The sequence below is a fragment of the Sphaeramia orbicularis genome, chromosome 8 (genome assembly GCF_902148855.1).
Source record: "Sphaeramia orbicularis chromosome 8, fSphaOr1.1, whole genome shotgun sequence".
Taxonomy (NCBI): domain Eukaryota; kingdom Metazoa; phylum Chordata; class Actinopteri; order Kurtiformes; family Apogonidae; genus Sphaeramia; species Sphaeramia orbicularis.
This window is the reverse complement of record NC_043964.1, coordinates 21,868,812-21,889,542: the sequence shown is the minus strand read 5'-3', so window position 1 is coordinate 21,889,542 and position 20,731 is coordinate 21,868,812. Positions and strand designations below refer to the sequence as shown.

General features: G+C 36.5%; 1 protein-coding gene across 3 annotated transcripts in view; it reads right to left on the bottom strand.

The window, feature by feature from the left end:
- The window catches only part of znf385c (zinc finger protein 385C), a 373,618-nt gene that overhangs the window by 36,930 nt on the left and 315,957 nt on the right, over positions 1 to 20,731 (bottom strand). For all 3 annotated transcript variants that reach the window (XM_030141260.1, XM_030141261.1, XM_030141262.1), the window contains 2 exons: positions 19,665 to 19,807; positions 4,018 to 4,128 (listed from right to left, as the gene is read on the bottom strand). In XM_030141260.1, the coding sequence (XP_029997120.1) occupies positions 4,018 to 4,128; positions 19,665 to 19,807 (254 nt within the window). The remainder of the gene's footprint in view (positions 1 to 4,017; positions 4,129 to 19,664; positions 19,808 to 20,731) is intronic.

Genomic DNA, 20,731 nt, shown 5'->3' with positions numbered 1-20,731 from the left:
GATGAATACCTCCGTTTCACCTCAAGTACTGGATGAAAGAATAAAAAAACATTGCTTTTTTTTTTGTGCCAAAATTGCCAGTCGCAGCTGTGATATTTCCTGCTGCACTACGCTATAAATATATGCAGGCCAATTATCGTCTATTATGTTGACAGTATACATTTTGTAATATGGTGAACAGAAGCAAAGGCATGGAATAAAACAAGATTGATTGCCTCCGATGCTTCCACATAGTTGGGAAAAAAAAAAAATCATTTCACAATATTAATTTAATGCTAAATAGCTTGCTCAAATTCAGATTCAGATTCAGATGAACTTTATTCATCCCTGGGGGGTAATTCATACATGTGGGAAGGAGAAGTCGCCAATGTTCATAGTGTAGTCAGTTCACAAAATAATAAGCATACGGTCATGATTAAGCATGAATAAAAGACACATCACCACAGAAGCATAATTTAACCCTTTCATGCATGAATTGTGAGAACCTTAGTCAAGATTTTTTTCTTCAGTGTTTTTATTCCTCCTTAGGCATGAAAAAAACAATGCGATCGAGTTTTTTTTTCTATGGAGTTACAAAAATATCCATGCATTTAATTTTTGAAGTAAAGAAACACGTGTTTAAAACCCTATATCAGAAAGTGATATGAAAACAATGAAATAAAAACATTTTTAATGCTGCTAATCTGATGTCTTCTCACATTTTAACTAGTGCTGGGCAGCGATTAAAATTTTTAATCACAATTAATCGTGTGGATTTCCGGGATTAATCGGGATTAATCGCATAGTTATATTGGGGGGGGGGGTTTACAATATTGTTGTAATGTTCCTTTCACGTCATATCTGTTTTTCTTGTGCGTTTTATACATACTTCTTGGATTTATTATTTTATTCTATTTATTTACTTATTTTTTTGCCACATACAGCAAGGAACCAAAATATGGTAACTTCGTTAACCTTGGTTTTCTACACGACAATCAAAAAATCTTATGTTGTTGTAATGTTCTAAAAGTGATGTTCTAATGTTCTAAAATACATGTTCCTTTCACCTTACATGTGATTTTCTTTTATTTTTCATATTTACTCTTTGGATTTTTTTTTTTTTTTTTTTGCCACTTATGAATAAGGAACCAAATATGGTAACTTCAGTGACCTTAATTTTCAACATAACAATACAAAATTTTGAAAATTTCACAAAAGTAATAAAGTCTTGTTATGTCCTCCAATAACACACTATGGTTGGAGTTTTTAATTTCACAGTATTTCTCTGAGTGCCCTATAAAGGGTTAACTTGTATTTTTATACATTTTATGTTTCACTTCAGTTTTATTCTATATACATTTCAAAGCCACATCAAAGATGAATTTCCATTGCTTTTGTTACAGATAATTAAGCTTTTCTGATTCAAATTCTGATTCTTACAGGTACCCAAAACATTTTAAAGGTTCAATGTGTGATATTTAGTGACATCTAGTGGTGAAATTGCACACTACACCGAAGTGAAAATCTCTTAAATCTCGGAATACGGTCTTTAGAACCAGTGTTTAACTGCATGTTCTGTTTTTTTTTAGTTTAGTGGATATTAACTTTAGTCTACAATCTAACATAGAAGATGAAATTAAAGCCTCCTGCTATAAAACCAGCAAAAAAGAAAGAATAAGTGCTATTGTCGCATTATTGCTGTGCCACTCATAGACAGAAACACCTATAGTTTTATAATTTTTTTTTTACAAAAATGTATAGAGACAAATATAACAACAAAATATACAACAAAACCATGATTCATACAGCCTAGTATAATGTACTATATAGTTACAATAAAGTAATTACAGCGTCACTTTTTGCATATGTATTTTTTTCATCTATAGTCATCATATAAGTCTCCATAGCAACTAATCTGGTTTTGGAGTATCACCTTAAGCCTGTTTCTAGTAAAATCTTTCATTACAACATCCACATATTTCCTAAGATACATCACCGAGCAGGTATTTTGGAATTCTGTAGCCCAACGTGATTTTAATAGAAGTGTTAAGATTTTACCCATATGGTGTTTATTCTGGACAATCCCAGAAAATATCCACACCCTCCAATAGTCTAACTGTGTGGTGAGTTGTCTTTTTTATTTTAGGCATTAGAAAGAACAGAAGTCCCTCCATATTGCAGAATTTGTAGATGTAGATTAACAGTTCACATTGCAAACATAATTATCGATATTATATTAAATTTCTGCTCATAAATCCTCCTAAATCTTACTCACTAGACCTTTAAAGGGGTCATATTTTGCTAAACCCACTTTGATTAGTCTTTGGTTCATTTATTTGTGTATTTGGACCCTAATAGTTCAGAAAGTTGGAATTTGAACCCTCTAGGTGCTGCAAAGCTATCTTTATATTCATTTTGGCAAAAATCGAGTGGATTTCTACAACCTGTTTTAATTCCTGCTTAATGTGTTACATCTATAACTACTTACATCACTACATTCACAGATATAAGGTCAAGACTTCTGACGAACATTTCTCCGAGTACGACATAATTGTTTGTCAGCAGCAGCGGTTGTAGTAAAAACTGAAAATATGTCCAAACTTTGAGCCGATTACCTAAAATGTTCAGTTGTTGGTTGAACAGGACAGAGCAGCACAGCCAACAACCTGGAGGGGGTGGGGCATAAAATGACTCATTTGCATTTAAAGGGCCAGCACTCAAAATGACCTTTCTAGTGTCATTAATCAGAAATATTGCTGAAGATAGACCTGTGGAGTTGAATTAATGAAGAATTCAGACCCAAGCATAGCACTCACAGTTTATGTAGACCACAGGGAAATGTTTTAAAATGCATAATTCCATTTAAAAAGAGCAAAATATCACTCCTTTAAGTGAAAGTCAGAAAGGCATAAAGACTGATCAGTGACAGCTGGTTGACTGAAGGATATAAAGACATATTTTCAACACGTCTAACCACCTCACAGCAGCGAGGTGGAGGTTAGTAAGAAGAAGATTGTAAGCCGGACTTTGGTTACTCTTTAAATTTAATTTGTGCTTCATTGAGGAGTCGAGGGGGTTTACTTATTCACCATGAGTATTATGCATAAGGATGACTTAGTGTATAACATTGGAGGAAACTCAGAGGGTGCCTGCTGGTGCTCATACTCTCACAGAGACAGATAAAGCTACACTGGGACCTGATGCTCCTCTTTAAGTCAGTGAGCAGAGGCAGCGAATGGGATTTACTCTAGTGTGTGAAGAGCACGTCTGCGTCGGTTCTACCCCCTCAGCTCCCTGTCTCCTGTGCCTCAGCTCCTCTTTGAAGACAGGAGTCCAAAAAAAAAAAAAAAAATGTCTCTGTACATATATGTGTGTGTATGTGCGTTTTGCTGTGCCCAGACCTGAGGTATCGTCAAGCTTCCTGGTCCGCTATTTGTTTGTTTATGTGAATATGCATGAAATGTCATGGGATGTTTGCCCGTCTGTGTGTGTGTGTGTGTGTGTGTGAATGTGTGTAGAGGTGGCGAGGATGGGAAGAAATGGAACGAGGAGCACAGAATGCTGCTTCCTGCTGAGGCTGCTGATTGTTTCTGCTCTTCGCAGATAAACGGCACAACTCCCTGCTGTCTAATCCCTCACACCAAAACAACACAGAGACACACATACAGATCTTACAGAGAAAGGAAACCAAACAAACTTTCATACCGGAGAAACAAAATTAACAAGTTTTGATGTAAAGGTATATACATTTCCTTTCCATTTTTCTTTTACACACATTTACTTCGACGCTGTGTCCAAAAAAGTACGAATCAGTGGGGATGATAAAAGCTGGGTAGTAGCGAAATAATAACCATATTTTCAAAAACCAACATTCAACAGGAAGCACAAAACAACGCTCATGCTCTCTGTGGCTAGACTGGCTTTTTGGTAGAGATTGCTTTTATGCTAAATTACACAGTCTAGAATGCAGACACTCTCTGAATGTCTCTCACCGTCTGCCTTTCCTCCAAACACCACATAGAAAAGACACTTTCTCACCGTTGAGTTAAAACGCAGGTGGCAAATGTTGCAGGAGATAATCTGTTTCTTCTTGAGGGGCTGAGGGACACCAAATGTGTGGTTGATCACTGCTTTTTGGACAGGATCCATCTAAATGAGAGACAGAAAACCAGTAAGAACAGCATTTGTTTTCCTGAGTAGGAAATTAGTGTCCGGCATGAGACAAAACCTCACATCAAACACAATGACTGGAAGATCGGATTCCAGATTTATTGATTGATTGATTGATTGATTTAGTGATTTACTCTGAATATGCAATGAAATTTAACATATATGCACTGGCAAAACATACATAATAATACAAATATCAAGAATCATAACAATCTTAGACAGAAGAAAAGCACAATAGTTCCATTTACATGACCGAAAAGGGTTTTACTTTACTTGGTTTCCATCATTTCCCTTCTGAAGCCTTTTTTTCAATAGTGATAATATTACAGTTTCCTTTCTGCTGATGTCAATTTGCACACATAAAGTTTGCATAAAATTGTATCCGTATGCTTATATTAATATGTTGACATAAAATGTATATCTTAGAACAGTATATGTTAAATCCACAAAGAATGACCTTTTTAAAGGGGACTATATATTGTATTTCTAATCATTTGATTTATGTGACCACTAGAGGGAGTAGTCTCCCATAGTGAGGAAAACTAACACCAAGGGGCATTTGACCACAAGATGGAATGAGAGCCATTAGGAAACAACTTTTAGAACCAAGGAAAATGACATAATAATGATAAATGGTAGAAGCACTGTTGGTGTTTTCACCACTGGGCACAGCTCTGAATGAAAAGAATGGAGTTTGATGCTGAAATGGCAGGATTTTGTTTTACACAGGTGACTTTTACTATAAGGCTTATGAAGGTAGAAAGTTATTATGGGATGTTATTATCTTTGCTAAGTTGCTGTTTGTTCATGATCCCCATCATGACAGCTAAACAATGTGGGCCCTTTATACAACTCAGTATCTTATCAATTTGTCCGGGGGGGGGGGGGGGGGCGGGTATGTACGGTATGTTGGGTTGGGGCAGGCATTTATATACGTGGGGGTGCGGTCCATAACTAACAAAACTAACGCTGGCTTTCAACGTCCGACTCCCTGCTTCTATTATACAGCGGACCTTACATGAAATATTCACAACTTCTAACCAGCATCCACTGGACCCCCTCCACTGCCCTATCAGCCCCCCAGAAATGCTGGGCCCCATGAATTTGTCACATTTACCCCCTCTTTACAGCACCCCAGAGTGCAGCTACTGACAACACAAACTGCACAGAAAACAGAGGTGATTTGTGGTTTTACTGTGGCTTTTTTCAGTCTAAAAACAGAGCTAAGCTAACAGAGCTATAATGTAAACTATCAGCTGATGCAACACTTGAAGATTATAAGACGCATTGAGATTTTGAAATATCAATATTCTGTGCTAAGGATACTCAAACACACCTTTAAGGTTTTGCACCTAAATGCATTTTGCCCTTTTTGTAACAGAGTTTCTACCATTTGAGGCATTTCTCCACATGTTCAGCACAACAATCAGCCCATAATAAAAACTACAGAGAGTAAAAACCATCAAACTGCATGTCTTTAATGATCAGAGACGTGCACACACAGAGCATTTTCATTCCACAATCAAATTCCTTAAATCGGGGTCTTTTGCTTCTCTCATATCTTTCATTATTAAACAATCTACCAAAATGTCCATTAAAATAGGCTGCAGCTATTATTGTAACTCAGGAAAATCTGTAATATGTGTAGATATTTGTTCTGGTCTTCTGTGAATTAGACAGGTTTAGCAACAAGGGTTATTTGCAGAATGTATGAATGTTTTAAATTTATATTTGTGCAATTGACACGGGTGCTATCTTTGTATCAATACATTTTTGCATATGAATTTTACCTTTGTGGAAGCTTTTAAATTACACTATACTTGTGTCTCATTTGCTTTGGTTTTGAGGCTGTAAAAGCTTTATGGATGTAACCTTTAGATGCGTTTTTCTGCATTTTTTTTTTTTTTTTAATTTAGAAAGGCAGCCAGAGACAACCAGTGTTGTTTCCCAGACTGCGCTGTATTTATATTGTATTTTACTGTCTTGTATCCGTGTATTCCTACAAAACCACTTGCCCTCTGGGGACAAATACAAGTTGAAACACTCATTTCTTATCAAATTTCAAATGGATATAAACAATCATGGCTGTTGTCACAATCCATATGTGTATTCTGGCAGATGTCTCTGTCACATATACCAGCCTCAAGCCTTGTTTGACTTTCTTCTTTCTGCCATTTTCAGCTAAAATTTGGTGGCTACCTCCTCAACAGATTCTATCACCCTTGGATATATTTGAACATCCCCAGAGACAGGCTAATATCAATATTCGAAAGCTCACCGGCAGTGACTGGGGATTATTTTTATTTATTTATTTTCATTTTTTGTTTCAGTATTACTCTTCCATTTTCTTAATGTGCTAAGATGTTGACACGCATCTATTCATACAACTTGTCTTTAACAACTGAACACCTGTGCACTATGTCCTGAAAATTAAATTATAAAAAAGGTTTTGATTTAGAAAACAAAAAATCCCCAGAGAGCTAATAATTCATGAAGGTGCTCTGCAGGAAAATCAAAAGTGTCATCGCTCACAAAAGCAACATGTTCGTGTTTGTAATGACAGTTGCTGAGTAGATGAGGAAATTCATAAATAAATCCTGGAATCCTTCTGCACATCACAGGTAATACAACAGTGTTATAATCAAAAGATATCCTGCTTTTGCAGCTGTGACACAATCTGAGAGTGCACTGCATGCTACCATAAGGGCATGAAGTGCTTCCTCTTCATATGTTCATAAAACTGTATAAAGATGAAAAACAAATGAAAACACTAAGATCAAAAATCGTGGAATGGTTGGTTGATGGATTTTTTTTAGAGCTTTGACAAAACCTTTTCACTGCTGTCACTCTATATTCACTGAGTTTTCATGTTACGTTACATACAGGATCTTTGGGAGCTGCTCAGAGTGGAAACACTGACATTGCAATATTTTTTTCTCTTCACAACATATTGCGATTTGGAAAAACACAGAAATTTTCAGCAGATGACTTGACTAGCTTTATTTGGAACCTGTCTCCATGTCTTACGGTGTAAAACTGGCATGAGCATCTGAAATGATTTTCATCTTTGGACTGCATTCAGATTCGGCTTTCCACTCGTCATGCAGAGCTTTGTGGTTCACATTTAAATGATCACACAAAATACATCATGTTGTTCTTGTTTTTTTCTGGCTAAATTAGTTCCATAAAAACTGACCACACTTCTTTTGGCATTCAGTTCTTTTTTTTTTTCTTCTTCCTGTTTTGCTCCTGTTTTTCACTTATTTTCATGTTCTGGTTAATTGTAAGTGGTGGTTTGGCGCTCACACATTGAAAACAGCTTTAATCAGAGTAAATCTTACTATTTCAAGCACACTTTTCATGTCGTATAGTTCAAGGCTATTACCGTTAACTAAAACTAACGGAATGACGAAAACTAGAATTGTAAAAACATTTTCGTTAACTGAAATAAATACAAACTATAATTAAAAGAAAAAAACGATAACTAGCTGAAACTGTATTGTGTGCTTACAAAACTAACTAAAACGTATAAAAATTATCTTTGTCAATGTCGGATTGATACGAAGTCAATTTATTTCGCTCTAGCAATTTTAACTAGCGGCACCGTACGGTACTTCACAGTCCGTCACTTCTCATCACTTGTCGTTTACAGTCGTCTTCTTGTCCCAACTCTACCTGGAAACATGGAGACTAAAGTTGGGAGAAAACAGAGTCCTGTACGGGATTTATTTGAATACGACGGCAAAGAAGATAAAAGATATGACAAAACTAAAATTAATACTAAAACTAAACTAAAACTAAGCATTTAGAAAAAAATGGAAACTAATAAAAACTAGCAAACCTGCTCCAAAAACGAAATAAAACTTACTGAATTCGAGAGAAAAAAGTCAAAACTAAATAAAACTAAACTATAATGAAAAAATCCAAAAGTATTATAACCTTGGTATAGTTGCATAAAATGAGGAGTATGCATAGGAGTATTTTTGTATGTAGCATACCCCGTGATGTTGCACATGTGCACATTGCAATGAATACAGTGAAGCCTTAAATAATCTACAGGATAAGAATATTGGTCAGATTACAGGTTTATCACCCTTTGAGCCTAGATTGTCTTTTAATGCTGTGCATCTGGATTGAGGCTTTGGAGAATTTGCACAGAGGGTGAAAGCTGAAGCTTCATTACATGACCTGCATTCCACAATGACAGCTGATTTCCCCACGGCACCCTTCAGTATGGTCTCACATATAACAATCTCCTTGGATCTATCCCCAGGCTGGCACAAGGCCTGGTGGAGTCTGCAACTGTGTTTGCCCTGGAGATGGGCTTGAGGATGACCTTCGACCACCAATGCCGACAGCCCGAGATCAAGCGGCGTTGGTTTATTGATGCTGAGGAAGATGGCACACTGCCTTACTTTCTCTGTGACGCGTAAAACCTCAGATCTTTACCACACAAAGAGCGCTGCCATGTCAAAGGCAGCTGCCGTCATTGTAAGAGCGGAGTCTGTTTACTATGGATTCCTCAAACCCAGGTGTGAGAGCGAATATAAACACACCTGACACTGAAACCTCCACGCTGGAGGTGTAAGTCTCCCTCAGGACTATCTGTGCTTTTGTTGCTTTATTTTGGCCTCTTCTACATGACTCAAAACAACCCTTGGGAGCGACTGACTTTTCCTTTCACCGGTCGGAGCCTGATGGAGGAAACCTAGCTCCTGCACTCCTGCACTCCTGCTGCCCTCTGTCCACCTTCGCAGAGCAGCCTGCACACAGCTACTATTTGTTTTAGGAACTGAAGAATGTGCCCATTGTCTCTCCGCAGTCATCCTGAAAGACTACTATAAATGCATCTTTTGTCCAAGCCCTCCATCCTCCCCCGTCATCCTAGCGCAGACAGAACTTATCCAGCGCCAGGCGGCTGAGCCCATGATGGGGTTTTGGAATAGGTAGAAAAAGGGAGACACATGGAAGAGATGAGGAATGGGTGCAGTGGGGGTGGGTGTGTAAAGAAGAACACCAGGGGAACCGGAGGATATTTAGTTTTGGAGACAGGTGCATTCATCTTCCCCCCCTGCAAACGTCCGGGACAACATGTGCCTTATCAGGGCTAAAAGAACCTGGGGCTCCCTGTTGAATGGACTTTGTGATTAATGCCGCAGCTGTGCTGTCAGACTGTGTGTTATGGAGGCTAATCATCTCCTCCCGGGATTGAACCGACACTATTTGATTACATATTTCCGTGGTTATCATAATTTCTGGATCCTGGTTATGGTAGATTTCACATCCTACTGCGAGTTATATTCAGTTTAACAGTGGCCGAGTCAAAATCAACAATAAATAAATAGCAGCTCCACTGAATGTATTTCCTTTGTGGTAGTATGCAGAATTTATGACTAATCTACTGCCTTTTTGTTCCACTACAACTGTTATTAAAATGGCTACTTTCTGATAATAAATAAGGAAACATAATTTACAACTTTTTTATAATAAGCTGTAAACACACACTGCAAACGCTCATTGATAGTGAAATGGAACTGCCTCTGGGCTCACAGTAATTCACTTACCAGTACACAAGCGCATGTATGAATGTGGGGTCTATAAATTAAAGACATCAAGGAAAAAAATATAACTGGCCTTGAGCACTGTGAAAACTCATATACAAAGTGACTGGAAAACAGACTTTTATTACGGCTCACATATTCACCATTAAATAGATTTGTATTAGCTTATACATTAGCATACTGGCACTTAATAAAACATGCATGACTACATTCTACAACTACCATTCCAAGAGTTTTCTTTCAAAAATCTTGTTATTACTGATTATTATTAAGTTTTGAAATGCTCTAATCATGACAGACCTTGAGACTGGAATAATTATTCCCACTTTAAATGTTAATTAAATCAAATTTTCCATAAAAACAAAATACAGACTTCTCTAATTATAACCCTTTTCAATCACTTCTGTCCCTCTGTCAGTGTGTGGTGGTGTATTTACTTGCAGACACATCACCCTCAGCCTGTGATTTCAGATTTTTTCCTATTATTTTCTGTGTTTGGGACCATAGCCAGTGTGTATATGTCTTCAGCCAATCACAGTACTCCGATGCATGTGTGGGACACATTTATGTAAAGCTTTGCAGAGGTATGGGTGCGTTTATTTGTGTTTTTAAAATATAAAGGGCATGACGGAACCAGGAAATTTATTATTCTATTTCATGCCTTTTATGCTCCCTACGGGTACTAACTCTTTTACAACAATCTCATGTTTTCAGAAGAGGAACTAAGTATGAACTGTTCTACAAATAAAAGCGAGTAATGTTAAATACAGTTGCGGAAAAAAATTATTAGACCATCAAAAGTCAAAGTCAAAAGTATCTGTAATTATTTTAGATGTTATGTTTCTGAAATATTTGTCACATTCTCACCATATGTGATCAATTTAAACAAGTAAAATCAGTCTTTAAACTTAAAAGAAATATTGGCTTGACATTTATCATGATACTTATTGACGATAAGTGATGTAAACACTTTTATCAGGATATTATGTTAAATCAACAGGAATGGGATGTCCTATATGCTGTAGGTTTGTTCCAGTATTTTTATACATACAGTCGCGGAAAAAATTATTAGACCATCAAAAGTCATCAAAAACAATGGATATGCAATCAAGTACTAACTCCTGTGTGTATCATGTGACTAAAACAGACACAAAAGAAAACATGGAATGCCTAAAAGCACTGTTCTTGACAGTACAATGCCATAGATACTAATGTAAGAACTGAAGTGATTTTGGTTATTATCAAGAAAACATGGAAAATGTCTAGATATCAGCTCTGAAATTAAACTCTTATGAGCTATTTTTGTTGCTATCATTTTATTTGTCCAAACAATGTACCTTTAGTTGTACCAGGCATTAAAATGAACAAGAAATTAAAGAAAACAAGGGCACTCTAATAATTTTTTCCGTGACTACTTTGTTGCCAATGCAAAGCTGAAGTCCCGCCCCTTCTGCTGAGCCCCATGAGACCTAACTTAGGAAAAGATATGAATGGCGGTCAATGGGTAGACACACATGTTTAGCCATTTAAAACATAATTTTAAAAGCCAAGAAAATTATGGTTTGTAGAAAAAACACCTCAATAGACTACATGTCTTATTTCACATGGTACACTAATGCCAAAACAGTCACTGCCTTGGCAAATTTTACCTCATTCTTTGAAAACGAGGTGAAAAACTATTAATGCATGTTGAAGCTGCAGAGACATTTTCAGCAACTCTAAACTCTTTCACAATCTGATATTTCGACAGTTTTACAACTTGGTGCAAACTCCTTGACTTGTAAATTGATCTTTTAATGTGACAAATATCACAGATGTAAAGGATCCAAAAATTGACCAGTCTCCTCTGTTATTTTTTCTGAAATAAGAAATGTATGCCATCATTTACACATATGATGTTTACTGAAATAACAAGTTTACAAGTCAATATAGTTTCAGTTTATTGTAAAATGGGTGAAATATTCGACAGAAATAGGACTAGACACCCAAGAGTCATCACTTTCTTGTGATCTGTTCAGAATAACTGAAGATGCCTCTGCCGCTTCATCATGACCAGACTTTGTAGTGATCACCTTGCTTGTAAAGAATGGGGTGAAATATCCAGAGATAATGGTCGTTTTGATGTTTGTGATGCGTATAATGTGATGCAGAAGAAACTGATGCAGACCACTGAGCTGTTTCACACAAAACTGGATGCTACATTACTATCTTTATCACAAAATATGGCTTTCATTATGCATCAAATTATATTGTAAATATCATATCAATTTAAACAGGATCAAAAATTATTTATCTTTTTTTTTTTTTTTTAGCTTAGGCAGTGCTTTGGGAGGGGCAAGACTTCAACTATATGATCAGTTGTTATATAAGAAAAGTACAAGTACAAGTCCAAATAACTGTAAATCAAGTCTAACTCACAATATACGCCTTATTGTAAATTCATTGTAATTTATGTCCAACAACTTCCTTTCTTAGTATTAATAAGTAGCAATTATGCTGTTATTAGTCGCTTTTCCATTGGACATCTGTGCAAAACTTTACCGATATTTACTAAATGTCGAAAAAACAGAAGTGCATAATGTTGGTTTTTCCATTAAATCACAAATGTGAGGATTTGTTTATTTATTATCGTGAGATGACACGAGAAGTCATTCCATAAACATGGCAACGAACGTAAATATGGTGTTGATTTACAGATATATTCATTATTATCTTATATTACCCCTCTATCTCGTATTAAATTAAAAAACGATTGGGTTTCCTGGTGTGTCCAAACATACCGCAACATGTTTCTTCTTCTTCTTCGCTTGTTGTAATGTCCGTCAACCTCCGTTTTTTTTAATTCACCTGACTGTAATTGCGAAAAAAGGTCTTTCCATCGCAGTTTTGCGTGATATACCATTTGCACTACGCCCAAAAAAAACACCTCTTGCCAGCGCAAAAACTTTTATTCAAAAAATTAGACTTTTGGCGAAATTGTCGTTTTTCCATTAGGTCAATTTTTATGCGAAAGTTATATTTGCGCAATTTGAGGCTCAATGGAAAAGCGACTATTGAGAGAAAACTAAAATGGGGCTATATAATGACTAATAAAGAGCAACTAAATTAACCTTAAAATAAAGTATTTCCAAAAGTCCAAATAATTGTAAATGAAGTCTGTCTAACTCGCAATATAATCTGTGTATCATTCGTTCATTCATTTTTCAATTTAAAATCAAAAATCTAATTTTTCATTTTCAAAACCACAATGAAAAATGGATAACGGTTTGTTTTTCCATTTCCCAATTTTGTGCTCAAATGAAAAATGGAAAAAACGGATAACGACCTTTCCATCTGATTTTGCTATTTCAATATAGTTAAGTTGTCTGACCCTGAAGTAGTTGTTACTAGGGGAAAAAATAAACAAACAGAATTTTCCGAATTAACAAGATACTGTTTTCTGAAAAAAATTAAATTCGGCTGTTTTGAAAAACCGAGCCGAATTAATTTTTTGTGTGAATGCAATACGCTTCCGTATGTATCAAACAGCTGCTTAATTATAGCAAAATATTCCTCCAGTCCGGCCATGATTCCGTTTGTTTATTTTTTCCCTAGTAACGACTACTTCCGGGTCAGACAACTTAACTATATTGAAAATAGCATAATCAGATGAAACAGTCGTTATCCGTTTTTTCCATTTTTCATTTGAGCACAAAATCGGGAAATGGAAAAACAAACCATTATCAGTTTTTCATTCTGGTTTTGAAAATGAAAAACAAAAACACAAGTGTTTTTTTTTTTTGTTTTTGTTTTTAAATTGAAAAACGAATGAATGAATGATACACGGATTCAATATATTCCTTATTGTAAATTCATTGTAATTTATGTACAACTTCCTTTCTTAGTATTATTAAGTAGTAATGATGCTATTACTGAGAGAAAACTAACATGAGGCTATATAATGACTAATAAAGAGTCAATATGCAGCATTTAATGGCAACTAAATGAACCTTAATATAGAGTATTTCCAAAAGTATAATTGTTCAGGCTGTGAATTCTATTTGGGTCTCCACCAGTTATTATTAACAGAACATAAGCTTGAAAACAGACACAGTTTTTCCACTGACTCATGACCAAGACGCAGACAAAACACTGACTGGAAATGTGCCCTCTTGCCACCGCCGCTAATAAGAATACATGAGAGAAGTGGGACACTGACTGTTTTAATGCTGCTTATGCTGCTAAGTATGTTACATCCTTTGTAGGAAGATACAGGTGAATCTGTGACCCTGAACAGTGGGCGGTTGGAAAAATAACCGAACATTTTCTAAAGCGAGTTAGAGACCCCTTACGTATGCATAGACATATACAGCACACGTTTATGTCTCATCCACCCCCTCACACTTGTCCACCGGCGTAAGAATCAGCCAGCCAGATGTCTGCACGGCCCTGCCTCCCTATCTCTCGCTGAAAAGGTGTACGCCGGAGCAAAAGCCTCATCTTATATTACATTTACAGACCATAGACCTGGAGTTGGGTTTCACAGTGAACACATGCACACACACATACACCGCCAACCAAGGATCAAAGAAAGCAAAAGTGGCTGCACACACACAAAACGACAATAGGTATAGCGGTAAAGGATCAAAGATACAAGCTTTTAATTCCAGGCATTGAGGTGAGGTAAGCCTCAGAGCCAACGTTCTTGAAAACCATACAGTTTGCTGCTGACATCCGAAACAAATAAGGGTTCCTCTGTAGAAGCGCTGATACTGAGGTGACAACAGCAATACTCCCAGCTCAAAACACATAACACCGCTTGAATAGAGATAAGAAACCCAGCCTAAAATAAGCCCTCGACACAGGGACAGGGGTTTATAGGACAGGTACCGAGGCTGGCAGGGAGGTGAGAAAAACACTGAATAACAGGTTCGTGAGTGTTAAGGACAGATTTTTTTGGGGGTGGGGGGTCTATCTTTCACTGAACTGCTCAAAGTTATAAATCCTGTCAAAACAAGCACAAAGTGAAACATAGGACACCACTTTGACCTTGCCTAAAAAAGTTTCTAACAGCTCAAAAATAATAAAATAATGTTAGTTGGACTGGCTTTCACTCCCACTGCTTCACATTTTAGTCAGAATAAGATGGGACAAAATATAAAAAGTAGGGATGTAACGATATGAAAATTTCACATCACGATTATTATGACCAAAATTATCACGGTTATCATTATTATCGCGGTATTATTGAAATTGTGCTCAAAATGTTCGAAAAGTACTTATACACACACTGAAATAATGTAACCAAGTTGTATTTAATAAAAAAAATAAAATAAAACAAAACAAAACAAAATAAAATAAAATAATTGGTACAATGTACTTTCTGTTGCAGAAACATTCAAATATTAACCCTTAGTGGTCTGAGCCTGTTTTGTCTGTTTTTCAGTCCTTTTGATTTTGCCTTTATATACTATATAAATTAATGTTCACTATACCCATGTTTGGTATCTTTTTTTCAGCACAACTTCATCTATATCATCTATTATTTTTTCACTTTAACCTACTATATCAACATAAAAGGACAAAAAACACACAAAAAATAAAGTCCGATTTAAAAAATGTATATAATTTATTGCATAAATAATACAAAGATGCTTAACGAACCTTTTCAAAGACTTTAAAAGTGAATATTGGTTCTAAATATTAGGTATATAAAATTCAAATTGTAATAAACTAAAACTATACACAAATATTTGACATAAAAGCAGATCTTTACATGCGCGTTTTTTCCCCTAAAAGTAATCAAACACGGTTATCATGATAATTAGAATTTAAACGGTAATACTAACCGTCTGCAGTTTTACCGTGGTTTATCATTATACCGGTAATCGTTTCATCCTAATAAAAAGGAGGAATTCATGTACCAGAACAAACCACCAGTGGATCAACACTGTATATGCAGTGAGCTCACTGTTTACACACATCTGTATTATAGTAACATCAAGTTTTCCTCTTCAAACTAAAACTCATAAGCTGCATTTCCACTATGTGGTACCGGCTCAACTCGACTCGACTCAGGTACCAGGGACTATTCCTTGAGACCGTTTCCATTACACCATAGTACCAACTTTATCTGGTCGTCATAGCAATGCTGCATGTAACTTCTGTGACATCTGCTCAGAGAGTTGCTGTTAACCCTCTGTATGCGTGTTGCCCTGTCAAGCTCATGCTGAATCTTTTCATTGGCCACCCTTGCTCTTGTTCATGTCTGAACATCCTTGACCGACCATGGCGTCATTTTGCGGGCGGTCATCATCGATTAGCTTACTGCAGTGTTTTTCAACCTTGGGGTTGGGACTCCATGTGGGGTCGCCTGGAATTCAAATGGGGTCGCCTGAAAGTCTAAATTTCTAATTGATTAAAAAAAAACAAAAACAAAAACTTATAAAAAATTGGTTTTAATAATTCAACATATATGTCATTATAATTAAAACACCACACACTTTTCATAACACATTATATAGCTTAAATGTGGTCTAAAATTTTTGTTTATTTGCAACATAGTATAACAAACTATTACATGACCAAAAACAAATTAATTTTAGCAAAAAAATTTCTCTGTTTTGAATGTCTGGGGTCACCACAAATTTGTGATGTTAAAATGGGGTCACAAGCCAAAAAAGGTTGGGAACCACTGGCTTACTGGTACATTTACTGTGAACTTAAAAATCTTTTTTTTTTTTTTTTTTTTTTTTAAATAGCGGGTTGCACAATGATGACACAATAACGCAGAGACCTGTGTATGTATTGTAACTGGTTCTGTGCATTGTGATTTTTCCATCCTGAACTTCATTATTATTTTTTTTAAGAGGACCCCAGGAAGACTAGCCTGGCGTTTGTGCGTCGGCTAATGGGGATCCTCAATAAAGAATAAACAAAGACAACTCTCTGACCAATTAGAGGTCTGCAGGTATACACATCACATTATAGTGTCTCTTCACCCATTTTGGAACCTCGGCCGAGCAAGTACGGAAAAAATAATACTGGGTACCAGATTCCAGGTTCTTTACCTCCGCCAGGAGGTATTGTGATCACTTTACTTTGTGTGGTTGTTTGTTTGTTTGTTAGCAACTATTATTTATTTAGAAAACTACCAACCATCTTTACCAAATTGTACCCACAGATAGGCCTAGGCCCTGGGACCAACCCATTAAATTTTGGGCCAAGTAGGCCAAAGTTCAAGGTCACAGCAAGGTCACAAAATCTAAAATTTTCCTACCTCTCATCACAGAGCAATTTTTGAAAATTCATAAAAAATTCAAAATGACTCCAATTAGCCTCCAATTTGATACACCTGTAGCTTATAACAATATCTTGTATCTGGCACAAAATTGTCCACATCCACTGTGGAATGTGGATTCTGTGGACATTTCAATTTAACATTGAAAATCCCATTTACAACACATTTTTCATTATAACTCAACAAATACTGATTGGAATTTAATATAATTTGACATACATATGACTGGTACCAAGCTTCAACTTTTTCTGCTGTACGGAACAGCCTTGAAACTGTTTAATTTAAAAAGAAATATTCGATCCACACATGCACACCGTTCGGCGTGCTTGGCAGAGGTTTGCGTTCTCTGAACACTTGTTTATGTAATGGAAACACAAAAAGGCCGAGTCGAGTCGAGTCGAGCCAGTACCACGTAGTGGAAACGTAGCAATAGTTGCTTATTTTAACAGTCAGTCAAAATGACCGTATGTCTTGTAATCTTCATGTGCTGGATCAGCTGATAGTTTACATTCCAGCTCTGTTAGCTCAGCTCTATTTTTAGACAGAAAACAGCCTCTGTTTTCTGTACAGTTTGTGTTATCAATTATACTTTTCTATTTTTCTGTTGTTCAGACAAGGTATAGTTTTAACAACAGCCTTTGTAAAGTAAGGAAGGCACTGGAGTCACAGTCAAAACTGTCAAGCAGTTAACATCTAAAAACTATACCTTGTCTGAACAAAAGAAAAAAGAAAAGTATAATTACATTAACAGAAGACAAAATGAACCTCATTAGCCTTGTGTTGTCAGTAGCTGCACTAAAGATCTGTTTGGAATCATCCAGACAAGGTCAGAACTGTCACAGTTTGTTCATTTCAGCATCCAACTCCATTCTTTTAATTTAGAGCTGTGTTCAACAGTGCTTTCAGATTTTATCACTTCGTTTACTTTCTTTGACTCTAAAAGTTGTTCTCACTTGTTTGATGGAAGTGTAGTGGGAAACAACCTATACTTGGTGAAGATACTTTTAGTAGCTTGCAAAAAAGCTATTACAAGGAACCACCAACAAAATGGATCACAATTATTGATGGAATATGTACAATGGAAAAAATAACTCACAAACTGCGACTACAAGAAGCACGATTGGACAAAAAATGGAATAAATGGGCTGATTACAGAACCTGGAATGGTGGAAGGACTGAATAGTGTGAGTGTACCCAAGCAAGGTTTTTGGTGACTATGTGTTTATAAAATTTCAATAAAAACTTAAGTGAAAAAAAAAAAGGTGTTCTCATCCCATTTTGTCACTTTCTGCTGCTTGAGACCCTGAGGCGTTGTGTTTCTCACTACTCCCTCTAGTGGTCACATAAATCCGCTAGACTAAGGGTGTCAAACTCATTTTAGTTCAGGGGACACATACAGCCTAATATGATATGAAGTGGGCCAGACCAGTAAAATAATATAAATAATAGGATAAGAACTTTTGAGTGAAAATAGTAAATGTTTGCATCAACAAATTGTAATTGAACATAACGAGCAAATATGAACAACCTGAAAATTCTTTAGCAAAATAAGTGCAATGTTAACAATATAACACCTTAGTTTATCATTTAAACATGTGAATAACAACTTAGAGATCAGAGTGGATCTACAAACACAAAGAACATTAAATAACACGGAGAATATTATTAAAATTCCACATACTTCTCTTAAGATATTTCAGATATTCACGTTTTTTTTTTTTGTAAAAGACTAGTTTGTAAATGTGAACATTTTTGTGTAATTTTACTTTTTTTACACTAAAACAAAGTGACAGTCTGGTCAGAAAATGACTGCGACGCCTTTCAGACATACGGTGGTGGAAAAAATTATTAGACCATTTGTTTTCTTGTTATCTACGAATTGTACTTGAACATAACATGACCAATATGAACAACCTGAAACTGTTTAGTAAAATAAGTGCAATGTTAACAGTATTATGCCTTAGTTTATCATTTATACATGTGAATAACAACTTAGAGATCACAGTGGATTTACAAATACACAAAACATTAAATAACAGCGAGAATATTATTAAAATTCTACATACTTCTCTTAAGACATTTCAGATATTCATATTTTTTGTAAAAGACTAGTCTGTAAATTTCAACATTTTTGTGTAATATTACTTTTTTTTTTTTACACAAAACATAGAGACAAATTGACAGTTTTCATTATTTATAGTTTATTACAATAGTATTTTACTGGTCTGATCCACTTTAGACTGAAATGCCCTAAAATGATTTTAACATCCTTGATTGTTAATATCTTCAGTGTAATTTCTGCATTTCACAAATTCATCCTAGGGACCGGATTGAACCTTTTGGCGGGCCGGATTTGGCCCCTGGGCCACATGTTTGACACCTGTTCACTAGACCACTGGTTTAAATAAATTCAGTTTATATCTCCACAATCCAATATACTGGTATCTTCGTCAGAGCTTCAGAGCTCCTCTCAACAATTTAATAACAACTTTAGGTCATTTTTTACATTGGAAAGAGAACATACCACATATAACCCCTTTAAAAGACTTATTCTCATCATCAACGGTCTACTTATAGCTCTCCGAAGGTGATTATTGTTGCTGAAATTCCTTGTTGATTAAAGTCATAGTTCAACCTAAGTGTCCCTGATTACCTAAAGGCCCGTAGTGACTCACCGTGTTAAAGTTGGGGAAGAGACTGAGGGGGGAGGATCCATTGAGTCTGAAGGGCAGGAGATGTTTAATGTCGAGCTGAGGCTGCAGTGGCCGCCCCGGGACAGGGAGGGAAGCCAGGAGGGGGCTGCCCTGGGCCGACGTACCTAAATAACACACAGAGATAGATGTGGGAGGTTAGGAAACAGCAGATAACGTTAACATGTGGGACGAATTTGTCCCACTGTGGCTATAGCGGAACAGCAGTGATGGCTTCCAAGAGGTCAGGTGCAGCACTCAGAGGAGGCCTGACTTTGATTTATTTGCTACCGGAGGCACCATTACACCTTCAGCTGACACCCAACACACACTTAAATGTGTTTGTGTATGTGTGGGTTTGCATACAGTGTGCTTGTATCTAGGACAATAAAGTGTAAGTTTGTGCTCCAGTGTTTCTGTTTTCATGCAGACAATAGATTTTTATGCATGTGGATTCGACTTCAAGGGGGATGGGATGAGGATTTAATACCCTCATCACCCCCACTGCCCACACTGATTCCCCAAGGACATGCACCTGCCCCTTATGTATATACACGCACCCAGACACATCATTTAATTACTGATTTATTGGCTGAGGAAAGGTGCCTCTGTGAGCGAAAGATGGAAGATATCGGATTTCAAATGGACCAAGGATGAAGAGATTTCTAATTTTCCGCCTGGCTGCATTTCAGTGGAACGGTACACTCAGCGGTGCGCAGGCACTTATCCCAGCACCGGGATCAATCATCAGTGTCAGCTGCAGGTCACCATCGCCACCCCAAAGTAGGCTTATCATGCGAGAGCCTGTTTATGGCACACATACACTGTGATGCTGCTGCAATTAGGTGAAAAATACCACACCACAGGACAAAAAAAAAAGGCAATCACTGACCTACAATAACAACAGCGTCTTAGAAATAGAAAAGCCTGACCATAAAAGGAGCTCTTTTCTCTGAGTGTTGGAGGCAGAATGTGCACAGACAGATGGTGAGATTACACAAAGGTAAAGGTGAAGCCAGAAATACTAGTGTCACAGTGAAAATCTAGGAATT